Source organism: Mytilus trossulus, chromosome 10, assembly GCF_036588685.1.
Source record: "Mytilus trossulus isolate FHL-02 chromosome 10, PNRI_Mtr1.1.1.hap1, whole genome shotgun sequence".
Classification (NCBI taxonomy): Eukaryota; Metazoa; Mollusca; class Bivalvia; order Mytilida; family Mytilidae; genus Mytilus; species Mytilus trossulus.
In genome coordinates, this window is record NC_086382.1 from 3130684 (window position 1) to 3155761 (window position 25078).

Consider the following 25078-nt stretch of genomic DNA (forward strand, 5'->3'; position numbering starts at 1 on the left):
CCCACGGTCACATGATTAGCGTACAAATATTCCCACATTGATTTTGAAAATAATAATTCTTGTTTTCTCAGTGGTGTTTCGACCAATGAAATTACAAAACGGCTTATTTAATTGAATAAACAATCTGTTTGTTGTTTTATTGTTTTTATGACTAACTTACGTAGTTGTTAAGAAATAAATTTATAAAATAATATGATTTTTTAACAACCGAAGCAATATAATTCTCTATATTCCAATAAAATAATTTAAAAGACTACAATAATTGTGATTTGATGAGTAAATAGATCGACTATTTGCCATGGTTTATGATAGACGACAAATTACTACAAATTGGTAAATAAGCTAAAGTTTAAAGGGGGGACAATCATCCAATTTAAAATAATAGGTTTACAGCAATATGAGAAATGACAAATCTCGTAACATCGGATCACACTGTAACGTCGACTGTAGTAAAATGGGCTGAGAAAGTGGGTGGGTGTTTGGAATTTTTCGGGTGGGGGGAAATTACTGAGGAACAAATTTCCTCAAGAATTCTGATTTTTATTTTACCCAGGGGCTGATCCAGCCATTTAAAAAAAGAGGGGGTCCCAACCCAGAGTTAAGGGGGGTTCCAACTACTAGTAAATGCTCCCATTCAAATGCATTGGTCGTGCCAAAAAGGGGGGTTCCAACCCCCGGAACCCCCCTGGATTCGCCACTGTTTTCCTTCATCATGTTCATATATGTATGTTTTGCCTTTTTTATTATTTCTAATAGTTTAATTCGTAAAATAACTCTGTTTCGTAAATTTACCGGTGGAAGTGTCGGTTAAAAAGGCCGGGGGGAGGGTATGATCTTGAAATTTTAATACATTAAGATGTTATATTCATATTAATATCAATTTTATCTCATTGTTTTCATAAAGAAAGATAACACATTCAACTAATTCTCGAGTTTACAGTGTGGTCAGTGCATTTGATTTCCTGTTATCTTTGACGAGTTTATTTCCTCAATTCAGGCAGAACAAAGAAATAGATTGAATTGACACTGACGAAATTGTTAAACGTTTAATTTATATTTGAAGATTATTGTTAGACAATAGTGGATACCCACGGGGAATGTGCCATCTACGGTCAACGGTCTCTGCAACTGATGCTTGTGACAAGCTGTCTATCAAGTAACATAAGGGAGATAATCGCATCGGATGATAATAATCTTTATTGCAAAAAACATGAAACCCTGACGGGTTAAAATGCAAACATAGTACAATGTATACACAAGTGACAAGACACATAACTATACATGATCAATGTTTTTAAAAAGTGAAGTTGATATTAATAACATATATCTATATATAGATGTATATAATAATTGACCAATGTGGACCTTATTTTCGCAATTCTATAGATTGCTTTATATAGTCTACAACACTAGACAAAATATCTTTATTGGGATCTAGAATAGTTTTAAGTTTAGAGTTTGAGTCAAGCTGGTTAAAATTAGGATAATGGGTTTTAATTGCATTTTGATAATGAAACCGCTAGACGTTGGTAATTTTCTATCATTTTGAGCATTTGAACGTATGCTATACGTAACTATACTGAATTATTTCAAAAATCTTGAAAATAAATTCTGATAAATGTCATAATCTGTCATTTTCAACATTTCTGTGTTTACCTCTTCTATAAATAACAACTGTAACGATATTTGAAAAAAAAATAATGCTTCTGACAAAAAAAGAGAAGATGTGGTATATATATGATATAAAGTTTAACTACGATTATTACTAATCAATATTTTTGTCAAATTTACACTCTTAATGTTCATATTGAATTCAAACAAGCTGAAAAGATGATAGCATATCTTTCAAATCCAAGATGTAATGACACAGCTGAAAGACGCCTCCGTGTGCGGGAGTTTCTCGATGCATTGAAGACCTATTGGTGACCTTTTTCTGTTGTCCGTTGTATGGTCGGGTTGTTGTCTCTTTGACACATTTCCCATTTCCATTCTCAATTTTATTTTAACGGTTATCATTTTTTTTATTCATGATTGCAAGAAATCTGAAATTATGATTGTTGCTTGGCGTTATTTAATTGTATGTTTATGCGCATTGTTCTTTATCAGTTAGCCCCCAACCGACGAAGTATAAGGGGACTTTAGGTTTGCACTCCGTCCGTCAGTCAGTCCGACAAAACAGTTTTCCATCCTTTTTTTCTTAGTTCTTGAATATATTCATTTGATATTTGGTGTATTGATTCATCAAAACAAGCTACATATTAAGTTTGAATTTTGTTCAGGTCTGTTGATTTTGTGCAGTTATGGTCCTTGGAATTAGAAAATTCACTAAAATAATCAGTTTTCTGCACCTTTTTTCGTCATGCTTGAAGATATTGATTTAATTAATTGCATAGTTTTACACATCAAGTTTATTTTGTTTCAGTACAATATATTTTTAATCTGTAGTGGACTTTGTTATGCTATGACGTTAAGCACGTTATTGCGTCAATGCCGTGAAATGCGACAGAGCAATTTGATAAATAGCTTTTCTTTGAAAACTAACTAGTTCAGCTTTATGAAATTTATATCCATAGATTAGGCAGGTATTACTGTTTCCAAAAATATTAAAAATATTCTTTAACTTTTCATAATAGTTTCAAATAATGATACAAATACTACCAAAACGTCAAAAATATGCGTGTCAGACGTAACAAATTATTCGCAAAATAACTTTTGCGGAAATTTTTGTGGTCTAATAAAAAGTTTAAAATCCGCGAAAATTCGCATGAATGATAAATGTCTTATATGTTTTATGTCACCATTGCTGTTTTTTGAGTTGATCGAACGGTAAAAACTTATTTTTTCAAAAATGAATAATCCTCGCCATGGTCAGGTTTCTGAAAATGGTAAGTTATCAAAATTTATCGCTTTTTAAAATATCAGATGATATAAAATTTTGTTTTTATGAATTATTCCTACAAATGTGCTTAGATAGACCATTTCAAATCCGGAATTTTACAGCACTCGCACCACAAATAAAAACGCATTGGCCTCTGTAAAATGTCTTGCAAGATTGTCCAAAGTCGAATTTCGCCGCTTTTTACAAAAACACTATCAGTTTCAACGTTATTTTATTAAATATTCAATTTGTAGCATATAAAACAGTGCTTTTTCGTAATTGTGCTTTCACCCCACAATACGATAACATACTTTTTAATAAGCTGTTAAGTCGAAATGACTTCGTTTTTTAACAAATCAAATGTCTTGCAAGTTTGTCCACTGAGCAATTTTCTTACGTTTTGAACGTTTTCGATTCGGGACGCTATACATATATGTGTTTCAAATTATTTTTAAAAGTTTGTTTTTTGTTTTGGTGTTAAACACCACATCATGTATAAACGACATTTGTTGTATTTTATTGACCTGTCATCAAAGGTAGGAGAAGCCGGACATCAGGCGACCTTAAGTTAAAATAGTTGCAATAACTGTTGATTAGGATCGGAGTCGAACAAATCTCGCCACGAGCGTATCTTAAAATTACCATGCTTTTTATCTCATTAGGCCAATCATCCTCCTAGGCCATCGAATTTGAAAGCAGTTCGTATTATCATATGATATATGAACGATATTTCATTGTTTGTAAGGGACGACATCAAAAGTTCAATGAAGGATAAAAAACTTAATTCACATAGTTTTTTCACTGACCCCCTACCCCCCTCTTAACTTAATTTGGGAAAAATTGATTGACCCATATGAATATATGTAAAAATCAATGTAGGATAACCAAATCGTGCAGCAGTTCAGCCCCCCACCCCCAAACTATTTGAATTAAGTTTTTTTTTTTTTATCTTACATTGATCTTTTGATGTCGTCCCTAAATAACAAGTACTGTTCGATTTTATGTTTTAAGAACAGAGGACAAAACAAAATAACCAAATTACAAATTTCGAAAATAGATAGAATCATAGAAACCACGATTAGAACTGCAATATATAAAAGTAGTTATAATCAAATAGAAAATAAAAAAAAAACATATGGTAATTTGTCAATAAATAGGTAAAATATTACAGAACAAAAGAATTTCATATCCGAGACAGAGAGAATTAAATATTGTAAAGAGATTAAGAAACTAAAAAGAAAATAAAAAAAAAAAAAGTTACAATAAATATAAAGAAAAATACAACACAAGCCGAATCAGAAGTCCGAAAAGTTCATGTGCTTGCCGATCTACCAGTAGCAAATATGTCATACATATTTAAGACTTTGAAGTATCCATATCGATCAAAAATGACAATCAAAACGAACAAAGTATACTCGATTACCGACGTAAAAGGTCAAATTTTGACGTTACCAATTGGGACGCAATATCGTGCGTAACGTCACTGCAATACTCTCAGAATGCTTGTTTTATGGTTTTTGTATATATATGTTTTTATATTCGTAAAAAAAATCACCCGAGCTTATGATGGTGATTTATTCTTTTCAAAAATTTTGAATCAGAATAAAGTTTTCTATTTTATACTATCCTATTCAGAGCAGATTGTCCGTGTTTTTTGTCGGTCATGTTAACCTGTTATCAATTTCGATGATACCTTCTAAGGTTTTAGATGATATATCAATGAAGAATGGTTGTTTGCTAATATAATAGTATAGCTTCCATATCTCATTGACAATCATATTAATTAATATATGTGTTTTCATGTTCCTTCTAGGGTTTTACATGATATAACGATGAATACATGGTTGTTTGCTAATCTTATAGTATAACTTCCATATTTCATAGATAATCAATATTTAGGTATTTGATCAGATGACTTTCATTAATCAAAGATAAACAAAATAGAGTTGTGAACATGTATAATTATGATCGAACTGCATATATAGTATTGACACATATATATACATAGGTTTAAATACACAACCAAGTATGTCTTTCACAAGCGTTAGTCCTTTTTTATGAAGTCCTTGGATATTTTCAGCAGGTCATTGTTTTTAGAATCATTGTTTAGATCTGTTTTTGGAAGTATTATCCCGTCTCTCGCTCCTGGAGTATGGGGTTCATCTTTCGTCCCTTTCTCTGGTCGGCCCATTAAGGCTATCTTTGTTAGAGCGAGATTTGTCTCTAATGTCCGTTATGAACTTTCTTAACTTTAAAGTGTACTCCTCATTGATATCGTAGGCTTCTTTGGCTAATTTAGTCCTAGCCTCTCCACTTGGTGAGCTGTTTATATCAAAGAAAGAAATTCATGTGCTTACGACGGTTGTGAAATTAAGTTCTTGCACACGGGTATCTAGTATACTTAGTATCGACTGATGTGCCTGTTCTTTGGCATCTATCAGACATTTGTCTCTTGTCTCTTTCAGGGCTTCACACTTCTCTTTTTTTACATAACTTGGCCTGAATGAAATGTTCAAACATGAAAAGTTGTCATTTTCTCTGTCGAATTTCATTCTGTGGATCAGTTTCAGTCACGGAAATCTGGTATCATTCAATTTACTGACTTCTGCAATAGTGTCTTGCACAATTTCCAAGTCACTTCTGGCACTCTGGCCACATGGAGGCATATATCATCATCCATCAGGTCTAAACTATCAGTATCATTATCGATGTCTACTTCAATGTCCATGATGATTGTATATGTAGCTGATAAGTAAAATTGAGAATGGAAATGGGGAATGTGTCAAAGAGACAACAACCCGACCATATAAAAAAAACAACAGCAGAAGGTCACCAACAGGTCTTCAATGTAGGAGGCGTCCTTCAGCTGGCCCCTAAACAAATATATACTAGTTCAGTGATAATGAACGCCATACTAATTTCCAAATTGTACACAAGAAACTAAAATAAAAAAAATTTACAAGACTAACAAAGGCCAGAGGCTCCTGACTTGGGACAGGGGCAAAAATGCGGCGGGGTTTAACATGATACGTAGCATGCATCCCTATTTATGGAGGCATATGTTACCCGATTAGTGGTGACAGGACCATAAATTAAATAGCACACTATCCATTGGTGCATATATATTGGCCTATATTGTGCTACAATATTATGGTCACCTCTCATTTCAATGAAATAGGATTGTTATCATTTAAATAATTTTAAAATGTATACTATTAAACGAGAGGACCACATTTTGTGTGTCGCTTCTCTTCCTTCCACAATTATTTTATCATCATGCCTCTGTGTTCTTTATATAACATGTATAGTCGCATTTGTCATACATTCTTATGATTATTCAGATTGAGTTATTTTGGGAGAAAAACGACAAAATAGGTGTCCGGATATTGTTTCCTTTATCAGACTGACTTTTATTCATAGATAAGACTTCCGGTTTTGAACATGCACAAGAACAACTAATCGTATGATAGATTACAAAAATAAAAAATAAATAAGCCAATCAGAGCGTTCTCCATATCATGGTGTTTAGATCGCAAGAACCACAACTATTATATCTCCTGAGAGACAATTATGTTTTCGCGGTTATCCACCTGTAAACTACGATTAATATACTACTATAATATACAGAGACTCTCTGTATTCTGTCTATTTTTTCTGAAATATTTACTATCTAAGTGGTCATACTAGTTGCATATATATATATTGAAATAAGAAACAAGAATGTGTCCCGGCCAATAGTATACGGATGCATCATCGGTACTATCATTTACTATATTTAGTGGACCGTGAAATGGGGTAAAATCTCTAATTTGGAAAAAAATAGTTAGAAAGATCATATCATAGGGAACATATTTACTAAGTGTCGAGTTGGTTGTACTTCAACTTCATCAAAAACTACCTCGACAAAAACTTTATCCTTAAGCGGGACAGACGGACGGACGAACGAACGAACGGACAAACAGACTAGAAAACATAATTCCCATAAATGGGGCATAAAAATTTATTGTTGAAAGTGAAAACTTTAACCTGAAGCCGGACAAAAGGATGGACGAACGAACGAACGGACGAACAGACTAGAAAACATAATTCCCATAAATGGGACATAAACATTTATTATTAAAAATGTAAGTAGTGATTTCGCCAAAATGAAAGTAGGATAGAGATTAGAGGGTGGCATGAATTATTCGGGATGTCGGGATCGGGTGTTTCAAGCTTGGGATTACGAGATTGATCTTTACGGAATACGGAAATTTTTGTTTTCATTTCGGGCTGTCAGGATATTAATTTCGTTAAAATACTCACCTCGGGATTTCTTGTTTTTAAGCCCGGGATTTCGGGGTCAGGGCCCCTCAAATGAACCTTCTTCATGTATACGAGATTCAAATCCTACCATTGACATGTTAATAGGGCTCTCAAAAGGAAAACACTGATGGATTGTCATAGAAGCACATTTGATTAGAATAATATTGGTCTATAAGCATTTTCATTTATTTCATATTTGAAGCGGTGCAAATTTTTAATTTAATTTGGCTTTTACAAAAAAATGCATTGTAGCAAAGGGGAAGAATAATTGTGGTATAAGGCCAGAAACACGAAAAGTAATTGAATTTAACAGAAAGGAAACACATAACGGACTTTGGGAAAAGGGAGAGGGCTTTTGATACCTTATATAAAATTCTCCAGTCATAATATCTTTTACAAAAAATAATCTTGCAACAGTTGTCAAGCTGTATATGCCCGCGATTTCGCGGGTGTGTCTAGTAATAATAATGATTCAACATCGTTTTTAAGTGTATATATTATTTTCCTGTATGTTCTATATACACGTTTTATTTCATTTTTGTATTATATTATTTTTATTTTTTTTAATTCATTCTGTATACATTGATATAAGTTATCCACTTTACTTATATATTAGATTTCTATTATTTGTATCTCATGGTATATGTAACAGTAGATTGTATACGATGAACAATATTATATTGTATAAACAGGTATGAATTTATGTGTATTTGTATAATTTATTGTACTCAATCGGGTAAAGAATGCAAATATACATTTTTACTCAAATAATTAAACAATGCAAAATACATTTTACTCAAATAAATAAACAAAGCAAAAATACATTTTACTCAAATAAATAAACAATGCAAAAATACATTTTACTCGATTTATAAATAACCAATGCCAAAACACATTTACTCAAATAAACTGAAAAAAAACCAACACAAAGAAACAATCATTTAATAACTCCATCTCAAACATAACTTCATATTAATGGGATGTTTACTTTTCTTTAGGAAAGATGTCAGTAAATTTTGCTGTAATGAATCGATTAAAAAATAATCCATCTTCTGTTATCCAAATTCATGCTGTACCCTTCCTGTTTCAATGCTCCAGAATACCCAGAATTCATCGTTAGTGAATTATCCAATGAATTGTCTCCATGTAATTTCTTTTCACCTGAATGGTATCCAATAATATTCTTCACTGACTGTCATGACTTTTTTATTCCCTAAAACAATAATAAGTTTTATTACAGTTCAAAGCGATATTTCCGCATAATCTAATTACAAACTAAAATCAACTTATCTAATCTCAATATTGAAAATCAAAGTACTGAAGTACTGAACATCGGAAGGGTGGTCACAATCACTTGTCTCAGAAAAAAATCGAAGTACTGAAGTACTGAACATCGGATGACTACAAGCTCTGGTGGATTGTCACAAGCACTTGTCTTAGAAAAAATATCATATCTCTATATCTGAAAGTTTGGTTAAGGTAAATAGATATATATTTTTTTTTCTGAAATAAGTCCATGTGTGGATGATGAATAAATGACAGGGAAATCGACGTCACCATAATAATTATTTTATGTAGTGATATAAAACCATTTGTTATCAATATACTCTGGTTTGTTGTTATATATTATATTAAGAGTTTATCATTCTGCAAATAGGTTTATTGTCATGATACTTTTTCTGAATATTTTTCAATCAAAAACAAGAATGAAAATAAAAACAATTAACATAACTTTGTTAACTATAAACATACTGCCATAACTTCTTTTTCATCTATGTCAACCACGAATCGTGTATAGAGATGATTAAAGTCTATCTTTAATACTTTATACTTCAGGCTATTAATACCATCTGTTTTAAAATATTTTTTTCTTTCTTTCAGCATTTTAAACCTGTAATTAAGAATCAAAAATGATAGATTGTTTAAACAATAAGGAAGTGAAAGTACATCAGACATCAAAAATGCTGAAGAAACTGAAATTAAAAATCATACAAGACTAAGAAAGGCCAGAGGCTCCTAACTTGGGACAGGCCCAAATTTTGCGGCGGGGTTAAACATGTTTATGAGATCTCAATCCTCTCCTATACCTCTAGTCAATGTAGAAAAGTTAACACATAACAATACGCACATTAATAATTCAGTTCAAAAAAAGATAAGACTAGTTTGAACATTAAATTTGAAGAATTGCTTTAGCCATGTGATATGACTTTTGTTATCAACTGCTTCCGGATATTTTTGCATGCTTTTCTGTAACGTTATCGCACGACTGTTTGAGGCCATTCGGTAAAATCCGAAAATTCGCCTCAATGGTGCGTTTATTTGTGTAAAACATAACAAAGATGGATCAAATATTAAGAATCGGGAACAAATATTATTAAAAATGCAAGACAATTATTCAGTTTTAAGAATAGTTTATCTATGTCTTCTGCTGAAGTATATGAACATAACGTGTCCTTTTTCATATCAGACCTCTTATCAGCCCATGGTCAAAAACATCCCGCGAGCCTATCCGCTCTCGGTCTGGTATCATGACCTAGGGCTGATCAGCTGATATGGGGTTGATATGAAAAATGCCATGTTATAATCTATATATATTAGAATTTCCTTTATTAACAAGTAATTTGATTTAATTTTAGAGAATTCTCCATTACCTGACAGGATTAGCTTTATTTCCTGTTTCAGTTCCGTGTTTAATCATCTTATAACGAGCTATTTCCCTAGAATATCGGATCACTTTATATCCAGCGTTGTGAATTCTAAAAAGCAAAATTAAAGAAAATATAAAATATTGAGTTATCTCTCTTTTCTCGTTCAATTGATCTATAGAACAAGTAATAACTTTACTAAAAAAAGCTTGTCGTTGTTTTTTTTTAGCTTATTATGGGTTGAAAAATTATTTTTAATTTGTAGTGTCCATTCAAAATATAACTCTGCATATACATTGTATTGGGGTAAAAAAAAAAAAAAAGAACATTGGAAAGGCCAATATGTCCTTTGCTTGTTTACAAAAAACACGACCCTTATTGTGATGTGAATATATATATCTAGTGCATGCTCCTTACAGACACGTAGCTCCCTATACACCAACACGCATGTGAGTCCACATCAGAATACTGGACACTTACCTATTCCACATATCATCGTCCTCACCTCCCCAGCCAAAATATCTGTTCGGAAACCCGTTGACTTTTTGAAACTGTTCCTTCGTTAAAGCTGATACGCCTCCAAATATTGAATTGTAGGGTAATCTAAAAGATAAATTATATTTACAATCACATATTTTAAACAATTATCATGGTTTGTAAAAAAGCCAAGAAGAAAAGTTAAATTCAGAACCTCTAAACATGGGGAAAAATAAACTGAAGAGAGGGGCAGGACCTTTTTCAGGACGTCGGGATCGGCCATTTTTAATTCAGGAAATCGGGGTGCCTACAATTTAACTCACTGCAAGTGTACTTTTTACACTGAACATATAACTGTACAGTAATATACCTCATCATTCTTATCGGTACTTGAATAAAAACTAATTGTTTTCTAGCGGCAGTCAAAATTTCCCCGCTATTCATCTCGACGATGGTCTTTATTACCAGACCAAGGAGGTCATATAACCTCCTTGACTAGACCTATATACATGTATATTGTATTTCAGTAATGTTAACTTTTTTCACGTCCTGAACATGCATGAAATATTCTCCACTGAAAATTAAGCAACAATCAACAAACAAAAATCGTTTATGCCCCCGCGATAAAATGTAGAGGGACGTATTAATTCACCCCTATCCGCTCGTCCGGAATAGGATACATTGTTTGTCCGGCTATCTCCTCTTACAGTTTTGGAGATACAGCTTTAATATTTTGTAGGATGTTAACACATAATGGAGGTTTGCATGGCCACATGATTTTTTTCAAATATTCTGAAAATGACACGCATATCGCGGAACAGAAAAGGGGGGGGGGCATTGTCCATATCTAGCTATTCTTCCGTTTTATGTTCACACTGTAATGTGTCTAAATCTATATACCAAATCTGTTTCTGAGAAGGCTTGACATATAACTTACAGTATAAGCCCATACAACTGTACAGTATGCCCATGATACTGTACAGTATAACACAGTATAAGCCCATAAAACTGTACAGCATTTGCCCATATAAATGTACAATAGAAGCCCATGTAACTGTACAGTAAAAGCCCATATTACTGTACAGTATAAACCCATGTAACTGTACAGTATAAGCCTATGTAACTGAACAGTGTAAGCCCATGTAACTGAACAGTATACGCTCATATAACTACAGTTACGCCCATACAACTGTACAGTATAAGACCATATAATTGTAAAATATAAGCAAATGTAACTGTATGGTATAAGACCATGTAACTGTACAGTATAAACCCATGTAACTGTACAGTAAAAGCTCATATAATTGTACAGTATAAGCCCATGTTACTGTACAGTATAAGCCCATATAACTGTACAGTATAAATCCATGTAACTGCAGTATTAGCCCATGTAATCCCATTTAACTGTACAGTATAAACCAATATAACTATACAGTATAAACCAATATAACTGTACAATATAAGCCCATATAACTGTATAGTAGAAGCCCATATATTTGTACAGTATAAGCCAATATAACTGTACAACATAAGCCCATATAAATGTACAGTGTAAGCCCATATAACTGTACATGATAAGCCCATATAACTGTCCAATAATATACCTCATCATTCTTACCGGTACTTGAATTTATCTACTGCAACCGACATATGTCTTGGTTGTTTTGGACAGTTGTAAATATTTTTGTCGTTTTCTGGAATCAAGTCCACATCATGGAAGATAAAACATTGATAATCGTGTATCTTCATTGCTTCTGCATATCCAATATTCATCAGCATGGCACGGTTAAATTTAGAACTTCCATTCTGAAACGTGAGACATGTACGATATGGGTCAATAACTATCGATATTTTGCGTGAATGCGTAAAAGTAAATTGTATAATATTAAATCGCTATAAGTTGCAATATTATATACTTATTGACTGGATATGAGTAAATTAGTAAGTTTATTTTTTCCCGACGTGCAACTATTGCCCTGAAGCGTAGCCGAGGGGACAATACATTTTATACTATTTCACGAATATTCAGTCAGTAAGTGTTTTATTTTATCGAAAGAGACAACAGACAATAAATTTCAAGTAAACTATCGTAATATAAAAATCATAAACACAATCATACTGTTTAACGCTTACTTCATATATACAACAAGGGGTACAATCAAAATCACGTGATGGATATACACACACCGGAAGTAACAGTCGAGCAAACCGCTTGAAAGGTAAGTAGTCGTATTTACTTGTTTTTGATGAATGGCTATTATTTATTTTGATTTTATTGAACCATAAAACTAATTTTTGACTCTTCACATTGAATAATCCGCGAAGCTATTTTGATTTTATTGAACCATAAAACTAATTTTTGACTCTTCACATTGAATAATCCGCGAAGCGGATTATGTAAAATGTGAAGAGTCAAAAATTAGTTTTATGGTTCAATAAAATCAAAATAAATCATTGCCATTCATTATAAATAAATTTCTATCAAAAATAAGGCTCAAAGAACTTTTTATATTATTTATATTAACAATAACAAGCGTACACACATGTTGGCGTATGAATACTCAACGACAGAGTGGGCGTGTCGCCATCAAAATTGACAACATTGAAAATAAAACTTATAATTTTAACCAATCAGAAGACAGTAATAACATCAAATTTATTTATATATCAATAAATTTAATAAATAAGGTAGTGTACCGAATGTCAGATACTATCTAGTTTTGAAATACACAATTATCCTTGCTGGAAAGCGTGCAGTTAATGCTAACACTTCGACACAGTTATCCGTCGAAAATTTGGAACTGTGTCGAAGTGTTTGCAATAACTGCACACTTTCTAGCAAAAGCAATTGTGTATTTTAAAACTACATACTATCCGACATTCGGTGTGCCAACTTATTAATCAAAATTTAATTGATATAAACTAGAAAATGCAACTTCTAACCTTTCAAGCGACGAGTTCGACTGTAACTTCCGGTGTGTGTATATCCATCACGTGATTTTGATTGTACCCCTTGTACAATGTATGTTCTGAAAGTGCTACTTTCTATACACTGACGTCAACCCTAGATACATTAGGTAAAACGCGAAGTCGCAATTTCCGCGGTATTCTCAACATCCTCCAATCCCGTAGTTGCATTCGAAATTACGAAATATAATAACGCTTGCTGTCAAATAGTTTCATTGAGGATCAATAGTGGAATAGTGGAAACTATTGACCGGTCAAATAGTTCAACGATTGCAATTTTGATAATGGTCAAAATAGTGTATAATACCTTTATAGCTCACTGCTGCCCGAAGCGCCCATGTGAGCTAATGCCATAACTTGGCGTCGGCCCGGCGTCGTAAACTATTTAAAAAATCTTCTCCTCTGAAACTGCTGGGCCAAATACTATCAAACTTTAACTAAATGTCCCTTATGGTATCTAGTTTGTAAATTGTATCCGAAGTAATAATCCATCGAAAAACATGGCTGACATGACTAAAAATAGAACATAGGGGTCAAATACAGCTTTTGGCTTATCTCAAAAACTAAAGCTTTTATAGCAATCTGACAATGGATAAAATTGTTCAATTGGGCAAGATCTATCTGCCCTGAAATTTTCAGATGAATTGAACAACCCATTATTTGGTTGCTGCCACTAAAATGGTTATTTTGAAGAAATTTTGCAGTTTTTTTTTTTATTACCTTAAATGTTATTATAGAGAGATATAAACTGTTAACAGCAATAATGTTCAGCGAAGTAAGATCTACAAAAAAGTTTATGACCCCTTCATGAGTTATTGCACTTTCAAGACAATTTTACACAATTTGTTAATCAAGTTTGCTAACATTTAAAAATCTTCTCCTCTGAAACAATTGTGCCTAATAACTCTTAGCTTTAAATAAATGTTCCTTTAGGAATGAAATTTATGATCCATCAATAAACATGGCCGTTATGACTTAAAATAGAACATAGGGGTCAAATGCAGTTTTTGTTTTAAATTATATCCAAGAACCTAAAGCATTTAGAGCAAATCTGACATGAGGTAAAATTGTTCATAAGGTCAAGATCCATCAGCCCTGAAAATTTCAAACAAACCGAACAACCCGTTGTTTGGTTGCTGCCACTATATTGGTTATTTTAAAGAAATTTTGCAGTTTTTTATTCTTATCTTGAACATTATTGAAGATAAAGATGAGCAAAAATGCTCATCAAAGTAAGATGTACAAAAAAAAATCGTATATGACCAAAATTGTCAATTGGCACCTTAAGGCGTTTTTGCCATTTAAGGACAATTTTACAGAAGTTGTTTATGTTTTTAACTTTAAAAATCTTTTCATATGAATCTAGCATCCATTTTGTATTTCATTTCATTGTACATCAAGAAACATAGACACTATGGCTAAAATGGAACATATGGGTAAAATGCATTTTAATATCTGCTTTTGAAGAAAATATGACAGATACAATGAACATTTAAATGGCAATTTTAAGACACTCATAAATATCATATATATATTGAAAAGCAAAAATAATCATTGATAAAAGATTTAAGCAAAAAAGTAATAGGTGGGCGATTCAGGCTTGTGGCATCGTTAAGGTCCATAATTCATCTCAAGTCCACAACAAATTCCAGCTCAAATTCAGAACGCCGCTAAAGTCCACAAGAAAACGGCGTTAAAGTCCACAATAACAAATTTCGCTTAAAGTCCACAATAAAACGTCGTTAAAGTCCACAATAACAAGTTCTGCTAAAGTCGACACATTTTTTTTTTATCATTAAAAAGTTTAATTCGCTTTTTTTTTACCCCGATAGTACAATAAAAAGCATGGGCTTTTGTTCTTGGTAGTTATTTTGTTTATCAGTTTGATAAATGAAAAGAGTACAGTATGTGTAGAAAAAAATTGTTCCATTAATTTGATCTGTGTTTCATGATGATCCGATCAGTGAATCACACCTGTAGGCCAATTATTTACAATTGTGGTAGAAACTTTTGGTTTCGTTCATGTCTAGGACAGGTTTATTACCAACAGTGCATACCAGATAACAAGGCCAGTTTCATCCCAAGGGTGACTGGGGAATAGAAGTATGGTCACAACTGGGTTTCCTCCAAACGGCAGTGAAACCCTCGCCAAAGTGGGGGTCCGTTTTGCTGTGATGTACAATTTTGCAGCCACGTCCTGTCAGAATGGGAACGTTAAATTCTATGCCTCGTGTACAGAGAGTGCATGCTTTTTGCACGTTAATAAACCTTGCAACATCTTTTTGAAGTACTAGAACACACCCGTGATCTCACGGGTCCGTGACTGAATTAAAGTATATAACTATGCGCAAGCCTTATTTTAGTATTAGTATTGTCATCTGATAAAGTCATGCCGATTATAAGATACACAGTTTTCTCTGCTTTCAAATCTTTCTGTTTGAACCCGTCGAACTGAAACTTATCAATTATTGGTAATATTTATTATTTGGAAAACAATAGGTCCTGGAATGGAGTCAACAGCATTGTCCTATATTAGTTATCAATAAAGTTGAAATCTTTGTTTCGCTGTTTTACGTCATGCCCACTTACAAATTGAAAACTGTACCTATACGCCTTATTTTAAGTCCAGATTTTTAGTATTCGTATTGTTATCTGAGAAAGTCTTACTGATTAAAATACTACAATAGGTAACAATTTGACAATTTAGTAGTGTCAACCTTGTGATTATGACCCGTGTATATAGCATATTAATCCTGAATACACCGTTTGGTGGAGCGCCTGTCAGATGCGGAACGTACAGATAAGATAATAGGTAACAGGTGAATATACTATTGGTATCGGTATCGGACTCGACCCGGAACTTCTTAATTATTGGCAATATTAATTACGTGGAAAACAAAAGGGCCTGGAGTGGTGTAATTTTTAATCTACACCTTTGTACTATCTTAGTTATATATAAAGTTGAATTCTGTGATTCGTCGTTTTTACGTGATGACGGCTGACAAATTGGACCTCGTAATTTTAGTATTATAGCGGATGATATCTAGGTGATCTGTTGCAATGCTTAATTTCTGTCGCTATCCAATATACCCTTATTTCCTGTGGCAGTCTAAATTTCACCGACCATAATCCATTCTATTACAGAATCTACCGCATGTATATATTGTTATCAGATTTGTTCTTGACCCGAGTATCACTATGCACGATATATTTGCCACTGGACGTTAAGCAACCAACAATCTATCAATATATTCCCTTGTTCAATCCTGTTTTATCGGTTTCCGGGTGGTCTAAACCCCCCTGAGCGGATACGGGGGGGGGGGGGGGGTCTGAATACACTCAATGCATCAAAATGTGGACATACAGTTGGAACCCCCTTTTATTCACGATTGGGACCCCCTTTTTTAAAATGACTGGATCCGTGCCTAAACTGTATTTGCATACCTGTTCTACGACATAAATTCCATAATCCAACTCTTGTCTATAAAGTATTGGATGGATATTATATAACAATGTCCGCAGTTGACTATCCCTGTTCCTGTATGGAATGATGATGGCAACACGATGGCGCGGGTAACAGTCGGATGGTTTTCCCCTTCCTCCATCTTGAACCCAGGGATACAGTCTATCTAGGTCAGAATATTTTGGGGAGTCGTAGTAAGTTGCTAAAGCGCCAACTGAAAAAAAGTAATATTATAGAAATAAGAAGACTGGTATGAGTGCCAATGAGACAACTCTCCATCAAAGTCCAATGTGTAAAAGCAAATAATTATAGGTCAAAGTATACGGCCTTCAACAAGGAGTTCTGGCCGACACCGAACAGCAAGCTATAATGGACTCGACAATGACTAGTGTAAAACAAATCAAAAAGGAAACCAACTGTTTAATTTATATAAAAAAACGAGAAACGAAAAACACTCATGAACCACATCAACAAAAGACAACCATGCAATGAAATACAGGCTCCTGACTTATTACATCTAGGACTAGCATATTATTTCTCCAAGCTGAGTCAAAACATTAAAACAGTAGGATAGTATAGAACTGCGATCGCTACTCTCAGTGTAAAATCCTAATGTTAACTTAAAAAGTAAATGTAAAAAAAGATGTGGTATGATTGCTATTAAGACATTCTCTGAATGACACAGAAATTAACAGCTATAATTGGTCACCATACTGTCTTCAAAGTTCATACCGCATAGCATATCCGTTTATCAGTAAAAACTTTTTCTTTAGATGCTATGTCATGGCCTTAGCTTTCGTCGAGTTGCATTACAATCCATGAAGGTTTTCAAATTTATCATGTCGAAAAAGTTAAATCCCAGATTGTCGGTATAATCTTAACTGTAAAGGATAAGTCCATCCATCAAAATAATACTTGAAATGCAAAACAAAAAGTTTCCTTTAGACGTTATCTTTCCATCATAAAAAGTACCATAAAACATTCTATGAAGGTTTGATTCATTAATTTCAAATGTGTAACAAACTTTAATACCCCAGTCCCACTAGGCCACGATCGCACTACGATCTGTGAAAAAAATGCAAATTTTGATGATCGTGGTACGATCGTGTAGGTCGCAGTAAGGTCGTACCACGGTCGTGGTGAGGTCTTCAAGATCGTGAAGAGCGTGCACCATGGCCAACTTTGAACATGTTCAAAACAATCGTGGTGCGGTCGTGGCGAAATAAGGTCGTGGTAGAAGCGTAGTGAGAGCGCACTAAGATCGTAGTAAGATCGCAAAGGTCGCTGTACAATCGTAGCGAGAGCGTAGCAAAAGCGTGATTCTATTCGGAGAGATTGCGCTACGATCTCACAGCGACGTTATCACGACCTTACTACGACCACCACGTTCTCACCGCGACCCAACTACGCTTTCACTACGACTTTACCACGCTGTTCACGACCTTATACGATTCTAGCACGCCCTTGCCGTCCTCATCACGCTCTTTTCACGACCTTACTACGTTCACACTACGACCATCATTTTTATTGTCATTTTCACATAAAATATATAAAAAAACTCCCTAGATTTTGTTTGTCTGATTGTATTTATCCATTTGCTCTAACGACTCAACCATGCTTCTCGTTTTTATACAGATTAGACCGTGGGTTTTCCCGTTTAAATGGTTTAACATTAGTGTTTTTTGGGCCCTTTATAGCGCGCTGTTCGATGTGAGTCAAGGCTCCGTATTGAAGGCCGTACCTTGGCCTATAATTGTTTACTTTGATAGATTTTTACGTTGATTGAGAGTTGTCTCATTGGCACTCATACCACATCTTCCTATATATATTGACACATCTGTGTCATCTCTGCTATCGTTCACTAAAATATCGTCATTTGAGCTTTATGGATGTATGGAGCAGCAATTGGTTGTAATTTAGCTTTGATTGGTCGTTCTGACATCTCTTGATGACTAAGTATTATACTACTTATGTGTAAAGTATCAGTTTAATTGAAGTCTGGTTCGAGCTGGCATGTCAGTTAACTGCTAGTAGTCTGTTGTTATTTATGTATTATTGTCATTTTGTTTATTTTCTTTTGTCACATCTTCTGACATCAGACTCGGACTTCTCTGAATTCTGAATTTTAATGTGCGTATTGTTATGCGTTTACTTTTCATCATTGGCTAGAGGTATAGGGGGAGTGTTGAGATCTCACAAACATGTTTAACCCCATTATTTTTGCGCCTGTCCCAAGTCAGGAGCCTCTGGCTTTTGTTAGTCATGTACTATTTTTAATATTAGTTTTTTGTGTACTATTTGGAGTTTAGTATGGCGTTCATACTTTGCTCCCTCTGCCTCTACATCAACCCCTACCACCACGCCCACGTGTTCTAGTTGATTTGGGTTGCATGACTGTATTGTTTCCGAGAAATCTCAGTTTTGTTCAGAAATAGATGGAATGGAACTATATTGATATGAAACACGATATTGACGGTATTGCTGAGAACGTAGTAAGATCGCGGTATGAACGTAGTAAAATCGTGGTAGGCACGTGCTATAATCGCAGTAAGATCGTGTTACAATCGGATAACTCGTGGTATGGTCGTAGTGAGAATGTGAAGAGCGTAGAAAGATCTGTATAAGCGTAGTGAGGTCGTAGAATAAGCGCGGTTAGAACGTGGTTTAATTGTAGCGGGATCGTTGTAGATGCGTAATTAGGAAGTAGTAGCATCGTGAAAGCAACGAAAATTAACATTTTCATGCCGCTCATACCGCGACCTCACCACGATCTAAATTTATTTTAGATCGCGGTGAGCGTGGTACGATCGTGGTCTAGTGGGACTGGGGCTTAACATAGGACTGTATTTATTTATTTATTAAATGTAAAGAAAACTAAGTCCATTTATCAGTTAAATACGAAAAATAAAAATAGTTTCTCAATTTTGCCCTGGATGTGATTTTAGTCATGGACAAGCTTCTGTACAAATTTCCTAAAATTCCATGAAGGTTTGACAAAAGTTATTGATGGCTTAAACTTTAACAACAGAATTACACCGCGGAAGGAATCTAGGATCGCTATGTTGCTGTTTTGTTGTTGTTTTGTTGTATCTTTCATCCACTGTCTGGAGAACTGTCTTGTTGAGTTTATGTTGTTTCGCGACATAAATGTTGCAGGCTCGACAAAAAGAGCGTCATATAAAAATAAGAATAAACAAATCTTTGGAATAATTAACCTCCAGTGGAAAGTATCACAATATTTCAATTTGTAAATTGATCATGACATGATAAAAGCAGATTATTTGTCCGTTACTTGATAACAATGACATGTCCTGTTGGTCCGTCACATGATAACAGCAGATTATTTGTCCGTCACGTGATAACAATGACATGTCTATTTGGTCCGTCACATGATAACAGCAGATTATTTGTCCGTGACATGATAACAGCAGATTATTTGTCCGTGACATGATAACAATGACATGTCCTGTTGGTCCGTCAAATGATAACAGCAGATTATTTGTCCGTCACTTGACGACAATGGGATGTCCATTTGGTCCGTCACATGATAACAGCAGATTGTTTGTCCGTCACTTGATAACAATGACATGTCCATTTGGTCCGTCACATAACAGCAGATTATTAGTCCGTCACTTGATAACACTGACATGTCTATTTGGTCCGTCACATGATAACAGCAGATTATTAGTCCGTCACTTGATAACAATGACATGTCCATTTGGTCCGTCACATGATAACAGCAGATTATTAGTCCGTCACTTGATAACAATGACATATCTATTTGGTCCGTCACATGATAACAGCAAATTATTAGTCCGTCACTTGATAACAATGACATGTCCATTTGATCCGTCTCATGATAACAGCAGATTATTAGACCGTCACTTGATAACAATGACATGTCCATTTCGTCCGTCACATGATAACAGCAGAATATTTGTCCGATAACAATAGGATGTCCATTTGGTATTGACGGTGCGGTGGATAACTCTTTAAAAAGTTACAATAGTGAGCTTAGGAATAGTTTTTTCGGAGACTTTGGATAACGCTGAGAATGGAAACGGGGAATGTGTCAAACTGACAAAAACCTGACCAAAGAGTAGAAAACAGCCAAAGGTCACCAATGGGTCTTTAATTCAGCGAGGAAATCCCGCACCCGTAACAGGCTTCAGATGGCCCCTAAACAAATGGGTACTAGTTCAGCGAAAATTATCGTCACACTTAACTCCGAATCAAATAAATTAATAACCAAAATTAAATATACAAGAGTAACAACGACCCGAGGCTCCTGACTTAGGACAGGCGCGAAAATTCAGCGGGTTAATGTTTCGTGAGACCTTTTTTTACTTTAATTCTGCTTAATGACATTTACTTTAAAAAATATATAACATGCATCAATAGATATAAACAACCCACGAAACTCATGCAAATTGGATAGAGCGTTTTTGAGTTATTGTCCGACATGCTACCGCAATACGTTAAGAAATCGGGGGTATAAACACAACACTAACTTACACACAACTAAAACAAATCAATATTTTACTTACTGTTTGACGCCATATTTTTATGCCCCACCTACGATAGTAGAGGGGCATTATGTTTTCTGGTCTGTGCGTCCGTTCGTACTTCCGTCCGTGCGTTCGTCCCGCTTCAGGTTAAAGTTTTTGGTCAATGTAATTTTCGATGAAGTTGAAGTCCAATCAACTTGAAATTAATAGTACACTTGTGCCTTATGATATGATCTTTCCAATTCTAATGCCAAATTAGTGTTTTGACCCCAATTTCAAGGTTCAATGAACATAGGAAATGATAGTGCATATTTCAGGTTAAAGTTTTTGGTCAAGGTAGTTTTTGATGAAGTTGAAGTCCAATCAACTTGAAACTTAGTATACATGTTCCCTATGATATGATCTTTCTAATTTGAATGCCGAATTAGAGTTTTTACACCAACTTCAAGGTCAACTAAACACAGAAAATGATAATGCGAGTGGGGCATCCGTGTACTAAGGACACATTCTTGTTTTTATATAATTCTTGTTAATCAATTTATCTTGCAAACTTGATTGTTCAACTTCAATCAAATTGTGAAATTATATCCATATATACGTCTCAAATACAAATAATTACATTCGATGTATGAGTCATTTAATATAATACTGTATTCTGATTGGCTAACTGCACATGCATCACATGATATTCCATAAGCAATTGCATTACTCAATACATTTTTTCATTCATGAAGGATAACACGTGGTTCCAGAGGTGAATTAAATAAAAAAAACTTATTAAATTCATGTTTTCATTACCATAGATAAAAAATGTAATTATAAGTATTGAACTGCTTCTTTTTGTAACTTCATAAGGGTTGTAAAAGCGTTGACCGTGCGCACATTTTTAGTATGAAGCACTTCCGCGCCTCGTACAAAATGTACTTCGGTCTACGCTTTTACATTCCAATGAAGTTACAAAAAGAAGCATTCAGTTCTTAAATAAAAATCATTGAGAACATATTGACGATAGGAATGTAAGGTCAATATCTAGTTGATACTTTGAAAATGGACATTGAGAGTTAGACAGGATACTCCACATAACAATTACCAGGAACACACATTGTTAGAATATTTTTTTACTGTATTTCAAAATCGCACTTCCATATTAAGGCTTTTCGACCTTAGGCATGATAGATTACCTTAGCTGTATTTGGCAAAACTTTTTGGGATTTTGATCCTCAATGCTCTTCAACTTCGTACTTAATTTGGCTTTTTTAACTATTTTAGATTCGAGCGTCACTGATGAGTCTTTTGTAGACGAAACGCGCGTCTGGCGTATATACAACATTTAGTCCAGGCATGATTTTTGTACTCAGACTCGAAAATCAACCACTGCCTCGCGGTCATAAAACTTGGTATCTATGATGATAGATATAGGAAGATGTGGTGTGAGTGCCAATGAGACAACTCTCCATCCAAATAACAATTTAAAAATTAAACCATTATAGGTTAAAGTACGGCCTTCAACACGGAGCCTTGGCTCACACCGAACAACAAGCTATAAAGGGCCCCAAAATTACTAGTGTAAAACCATTCAAACGGGAAAACCAACGGTCTAATCTATATAAACAAAACGAGAAACGAGAAACACATATATGAGTTTATTTTCATGGTTTGACGCTAACGTCACGAAACAATGGACCGTAAAATTGGTGTAAAACTTTAATTTGACATTTAAATTAGAGTGATCATATCATAGGGTTCATGTGTTATAAGTTCAAATTGATTGAACTTCAACTTCATCACAAACTACGTGCCCAAAACCTTCAACCTAAAGCGGGACAGACCGACGGACTCACAGAACAGAAAACATAATGTAATGCCCCTCTACTCTCGTAGATGGAGCATAAAAACTTAAAGTAAAACAGAAAGGACACCTGTTGTAAGTGCAAGAAGAAAGAGATTATTTATTATATTACTTAGAAGATAATCCTGACTTTTCTTTAATCCTTACCTAGTTTATCTGGAATTACTGGACACAACGGCAAACAATCTTTACTCATCACATTTGTTACATTTTTACTGCACACATAAGTCACGTTGTTATCTGATTGTATCACTGACTGTGTTGACTGTTCTATATGAGATGATGGAGCACTTGGAGAACCCTTTGGTATCCTTATTAGTAATGGTTGTAACTCTGCTAGGCGAGACGAACTCGAGTACAATTGGTCCGATATTTGTACCCATTTTGACATAATTGTGAACGATGCTTGTTGAACGGACAAATTAAATGCCATCTGAATCGTTATGAGAATCAATAACAATAAAAACATAAACCTTAGAAGATCCTTTCGTGCAATGACGACCATTCGCATCCCGCATTCCATTTAAATTATAAGTGTGGTCACTATTCGACGTTTGCAATATTTTTTCTCGATTTTCTTTCATCAAATATTGAGCACGGTTTGAAATTGAGTTGTTCTTTTTCACATCGAGAAATATATGAAACTGATTATTTGTCCATTCAATGTCGATTTTCGTTGACGATAGAAATATACTAGTGGTTAGAAGTATCTACTTGTCGATTCATTTCTATAATATATATATATATCCCTGGTTTGTTGCAATAAACACGTGTTGACAAATTTTAAAAGTACTTTTTCTGTCCATTTACGAAAAACTGTATAAATAGACAAAACTAAATGATAATTCTTTTTAAAATTTTATTTTTTCTCATTGTCCTTTATCGAAAAACTGAAAAATAAACAATTGATTATACAATAATTTATTATACAGACATGGAGCAGATACATAAACGATGATAGAAGCAGCTGGGAAAACATATGGCCGATTTAGTTAATGTCCTTAGAAGAATTCGTCCTTCGAATTATAGTAGTTGTAGAAAGGATCAGAGAAATAACTATCTAAGTCACCCGAATATGGTCTGACAACAGCGTTAAGTACTGGTTATTTTTTTTTATCACTCGAGTCATCGGCTTTGACCCCCAACCATCCCCCCTTTTCCCCGGCTACAAAGTAAAGCACAATCTGTTTGTAAATGATAATTCAGAAATGTTTTACCAAAAAAAATATATCAATTATAAGAAATAAATATATAAATCAAACGTTGAAAACGAATAAAATGAAATTAAGTACAACTTACCAGTACTAAAGTTTTCCTAAATCTAAACAAATATTGTCCGGTTTAAATTACTAAGCTTGGACATCGAGCATCAAGCACGAGAAAAACGATCCCCGCGAAAGTGAACGGACAAACCTATAGTTATATATCTAAAAATAGAAAACGGGGATTTACGATGATCCATAAACGTTACAATTCTACTCTAGGAGCGTTGGTGGTTATTGAATGGGGGGGGGGGGGGGGGGGGGGGGGGAAAGGTTCCTGAGATTTACATTTTTTTCTGGTTTTCAGGGGCGCCTCCGTTCAGTCTAATCCGCGCCTGAACTCCAATGATGTACTTGAGTAAAGAAATAATTTTCGTTTTCATTTATTTTTTTACATCATTAGACCCATGCGTCATAAGTCGCATAGCAGATTGGGCCAGTTAAGCTCAATAAGACAAACATCAACGACTTAGTTCAGATTTAAAAATGCTAGGATTAGATAAAAATAAAGATATCGTTGTTTGATCTTAGCATTATAAAGTCTAAACTTGCTTTTTAGCTCAACATGCTCAAATAAAATTGAGAATGGAAATGAGGAAAGTGTCAAAGAGACAACAACCCGACCATAGAACAGACAACAGCAGAAGGCCATCAACAGGTCTTCAATGCAGCGAGAAATTCCCACACCCGGAGGCGTCCTTCAGCTGGCCCCTAAACAAAATAAATA

General features: G+C 34.3%; 1 protein-coding gene across 2 annotated transcripts; it reads right to left on the reverse strand.

Moving 5' to 3' along the window:
* Window positions 1-7989: 7989 nt before the first annotated feature.
* On the reverse strand, window positions 7990-24521 carry LOC134686733 (beta-1,4-N-acetylgalactosaminyltransferase bre-4-like). Of its 2 annotated transcripts, none has more exons than XM_063546440.1 (8): window positions 24389-24521; window positions 23237-23905; window positions 16714-16946; window positions 11921-12108; window positions 10306-10428; window positions 9832-9936; window positions 8933-9071; window positions 7990-8393 (listed from the first exon to the last, which is right to left on the reverse strand). In XM_063546440.1, exons 2-8 carry the CDS (start codon window positions 23610-23612, stop codon window positions 8376-8378), a joined length of 1182 nt encoding a protein of 393 aa, XP_063402510.1. In that variant the 5' UTR covers window positions 23613-23905; window positions 24389-24521; the 3' UTR covers window positions 7990-8375. The 2 variants fall into 2 exon arrangements, with proteins under 2 accessions (XP_063402510.1, XP_063402511.1); XM_063546441.1 differs by having other exon boundaries at window positions 23237-23979.
* Window positions 24522-25078: the final 557 nt, after the last annotated feature.